The sequence below is a fragment of the Tupaia chinensis genome, unplaced genomic scaffold (assembly GCF_000334495.1).
Source record: "Tupaia chinensis unplaced genomic scaffold, TupChi_1.0 Scaffold000099_1, whole genome shotgun sequence".
NCBI classification, from domain to species: Eukaryota; Metazoa; Chordata; class Mammalia; order Scandentia; family Tupaiidae; genus Tupaia; species Tupaia belangeri.
Genome location: NW_006159563.1, coordinates 6421856 through 6426163, shown reverse-complemented (window position 1 = coordinate 6426163; position 4308 = coordinate 6421856). Strand labels below are relative to the sequence as shown.

Here is a 4308-nt window from a genome sequence, read left to right as displayed (position 1 = left end):
CAGCATTAGTCTTGCTAGGCCATTATTTAACCATCACATGGTGCCCTCGTCTTCTCTCTCAGATGCCTTCTGGAAAGTGGAGCCAGTGGCACCAGACATATTTCCATTGGGGCGTCAAGGGGAATCAGTAACAGCAGACAAGCAGCAGGCTAACCCTGCTGTGAGAAGTGATGTCATTCAGTTCTATCTATAAGTGAATTCAGGGTCCAGTGAGCCTTTTGAGGTGAGAAAAGTAAGTTTCCAACTTGGCATTTTCTCAGTATTTACTAGCTATATGTTAGATACTATATAAACATGAAATTCAGACTATTGGGTTTACCCAATGGATTACAAATTAGTCAGGCTGAGGAGGAGTAGCATGATAATGGTGTAAAGCATACCTTAGGGAAAAAAGTTACAGGGCTAGGGAGGGGAGAGCCACTGTCACAGAATAATTGTGGTAACGCTGTCCAGAGCACCTGAGGTGTCACTTAGCATGTCCTGGGCCTTGTAGGAGGTTTCTTGTGAGCAGTCCTAGACCTTTCGGGAAGTGTCCTGTGAGCAGACCTTACCCTTGTATCAAGCTCACTGCTTTGCCCCCAACACCAAAAACAATGTTTACTTCGTAGATACGCAAGGAATGTTTGGTGACTGATAATGTGGAAATGCAGGTCAGAGAACTGAATTGATGTGATCGAGGTCACATTGGGGCCCACCTGATTCTAGAAAGATCTGTTGATTCTTCATTCTTTACCAAATCAAGGCAGTTCCTAGAAAATGAACATCTACAACAGATGAAGCCTTCTGCGCACTGACTTCTTACCCTGCCCACAGTATTTCCTCTTCCTATGTGAAAAAACTAAGTAAACCCATTGATTTCATGTCTAAAATGCAAGTCAAGAGACATAAATTGTTTTCAGTTCCCTCACTCCTTTTATGATTGAGGCAAATTATTAAACCTGTCCAAACTTGGTTTCTTTGTTCCTTTCAGTTCTCACAGCCTGTAATTCTGGTTTCATAATGTTAATGAATTAATAAGATCATGCATGAAACGTATGTCCGAATAACCTTGTATGAGTGTTCGTGAAGTGCTGGTGGCACATTGCCCCTATGAAAACCACCTGGGCTCCTTCAAACATGTGGGTTTTGCCATTGTTAAAAATAATTACACGTGCAAGGGGCCTTTACAAAGCTTGTGGGAAAATGGAATTACAGTGTGAATGTATTTTGGTGTAAAGCAGATTTGAAATCCATGCATTTTTTTTAATAATATGCATTTTTCTGTGAACATTTTTTTTTTTTTGGAGAGGTTTTTGCTATAGGGCGCGTGCGCTCGCCAGCCAGACAGAGAGAGACAGAGAGACAGAAAGTGAGAAACCACCCCCCAGGGGGGATGGCCACGCCACAATCCCTTCTCCTCCATTCTCCTCTTGGGATCTTGGGCACGCACGCACACGCGACAGGCATGAGTTTTAAGCCACCGGGTCCGGGATGGGAACCACAGTCGACTACATGGGAGTCCAGTGACATAGCCATTATGCTAACTGCTGGTCCCTTTCTGTGAACTTCTTGAAGACTCCTTCATATAGATTTTGATTTAGAGGGTTTCCCATTAGGTCATGCATTCTGAATTTTCACCTATGGTGGTCACAGTATACATAAGAGTGGTGTTTCTGTGGTGTACCAGGATAAGAAACTTTAGGCTGTCTCTTTGCCAATGTACATCTCACTGGGAAACTGTGTTGTAAGTATCACTGGATCAGGAAAAAAGTTGCAGAAAAATATGTATTATGATTCCACTTTTTCACAGTGCCAAAACTCAAAATGCATGTATGTTTCTGCATAACTATGTATTACATGTTTGTATATGATTCTGTGGGCATCACAGTATGTGGATGCAGATACATAATACTATAAACATATCGGAATAAGGCCAGCTCCGTAACACAGCACTTAAGTCCCATGCATAGGGAGCCAGATACCACAAGGCTGGCCACAGTTTGAATCTCAGCCCTGGTGGCATGAGAAAGACTCCAGGAGTGGAGTCTCCAGTGTGGGTATGTATGCCCCAAATCCTGACTGGCTGGAGAAATGGAAAGAAAGAAAAAGGACTGGAATGTGACCTTGCCCCATTGTGGTTGCTTTCTCTCTGCAAGTGCATGAGTCTTCTAGTTAAAAAAAATAAATGAAGAAAGAAACATACAAGGTTGTTAACAGGAAAAGAGAAAAGACAAACAATTAAAAACACTCTTTAAAAAGCTGAAAAAATTGGTAAGTATGCAGGTAAATATGGCTTTCTATATAAATACACTTTAAAAGGGCAGGTCCGGGGCCTCTCCTTGAAACACCTTAAAGCAGAATCTAAAAGGTAGGAAGTGTGGAGAGGTAGGTGTATGCATCTGTAACAAGTATTCCAAGTGATTCTGTAGCAATGAACCCTGTAAACCTTTGTATTAGGCGCTAATAGCATCAGCTGTCAACAGCACAGTTGGAAATTTCCATTCTGCAATGCAGGCTCAGCCCATTCTGGTTGTCTTGGAACATAGTAGATACATAATAAATAGCTGGTGAGTGTCTGAGTCATTTGGAGGACAGGTGGAGAGAGTGAGGGCTAAAGCACTTACAGAAACACACCAGTGAGCAAGTTTAAGCTCAGAAGGATGAGAAGCTCCCAGTAGGAACAATGGACTTGGTCCCCTTGTCATTTTCAGACATGCAACCAATACTCGTTGGGGCACTAAATACATGTAGGGCATTTTTTTCTAAATTCCAACTCCATCTATTCTTAAATAACCCTTTACAGACTTAGAGGCAAAGTGAGTAAGTAGCACATAGAAGTATCAGAATTGGGACGCAATCTTGACACACGTATGGAGCGCTAAGTTCCGTACCAGGCACCAGGCAGCTGCTGAACACAATAAACGCATCCTTTGCTCTTTTTCCTATCTAGAATCTGCCATGATCATTCTCATATGTTGTCACCAGGTGACAATCTTAGCTGGTCGCCTAGAAGCAGCTGCCCTGTCCCATTCCAGCCTAGATCCAATCAAAGGGAGATTACAGTAAATGTGCTTTTTGTGCATCATCTCTAGCTTGTGTTTTCACGGTGGGGAGAGAGGATTTCCCGGGTGACTCTGCACAGTGCAAGCCCCCTAAAGGCCAAGGAAGAAAAACTTAGATCCTCCCAAGCCTTAGGCACCCACCAACTCAAAATAATTCTGACTCTTCGTCCCTTTGATCCAAACGCTTCTCTGTAAGGGTGGAAGAAAGCTCAAAGTGAGGAAAGTGACTCCTCTCAATAAATTGAGGGGCGGGGCAATGAATGAAACAAACGAAGTCCTTACACATATATTTTTCGAGACTCTTATTCTTGGTGTTGGGACGAGAACAGGAAATAAAGTCAAGAAGCATATACTTTGCACGCAAATGCCTGGAAGTACACAAAAACAGGAATTTTCGTCTTCCGCTACCATTAACTTGCGGCCCTAGCTCTCTGGACTCCGGCATCCTCTCCCTTCCACCCTCGAACTCCCACCATTTCCCCGAAAGTAACCGTGGTGTAGATATCCGGGGGTGGGAGCAGGGACTGCACGGTGGCACAGAATCTCATCTCTTTCCCAGACCTCCTAGTATAAATCGGGATTAGCAAAACCAAGGTTGCGCTCCGTGATTTAACAGCAGCCTGGACTCCGAGGGACCGGAAGCGGGGAGGCTGGGTTTCCCAGGTGGGGTGTCGGGTGCTCCCAATTTATGAGCGCCGGGGACCCGGTACGTGGTCTTCGGAGCTCAGAGTGGCGGTGTCTCCAGCTTTGCAGCCGCGTACGGGGAGGAAGCGTGGCCGAGAGCCACTCCTTCCCCAGGTGCCTTGCAAACTGGCTGGTGGGGTCGGCGTGCGTCCTTCTTTGCCACAAAGCGCCTCGAGCGCCAGTCACACCCGGTCCCGGGGAATCTGCCCCGAGGTTCCCAGCGGTCGGGTCCGGCCGGAAGCGCCGTTCCTCGGGATGCGGAATCTCCGCCCCGCCCTGGGCGCGTAAGACCCGGCACCTCCGCTCTAGGTTCCCGGCTCCCTCCGCCCCTGCGCCCTCCTCGGTCCGCAGGGGGGCGGCGGCCTCGCCTCGTCTCTGTCTCTGCGCCTGGGTCTGCTGGGTGACGCGGAGCGCCACAGAGATGTCGGATTTCGACAGTAACCCCTTTGCGGACCCGGATCTCAACAACCCCTTCAAGGTGAGCCCCGGCCCCGCATCCCCGCGCCGCGTCGTTGTTTGTGAAAGCAGGCGAGTGCCTTCGCTACCACTGCGCCCGCCTGGCTCCCCTCGGCAGCCCCCGGGG

The 4308-nt window shown here is 47.3% G+C and overlaps 1 protein-coding gene across 2 annotated transcripts in view; it reads left to right on the top strand.

Annotated features, from left to right (window-relative positions):
• Window positions 1–4077: 4077 nt before the first annotated feature.
• The window catches only part of SCAMP1 (secretory carrier membrane protein 1), an 82234-nt gene continuing 82003 nt past the window's right edge, over window positions 4078–4308 (top strand). For both annotated transcript variants that reach the window (XM_027769962.1, XM_006143529.2), the window contains exon 1: window positions 4078–4203. In XM_027769962.1, the coding sequence (XP_027625763.1) occupies window positions 4147–4203 (57 nt within the window). In that variant the 5' untranslated portion in view covers window positions 4078–4146. The remainder of the gene's footprint in view (window positions 4204–4308) is intronic.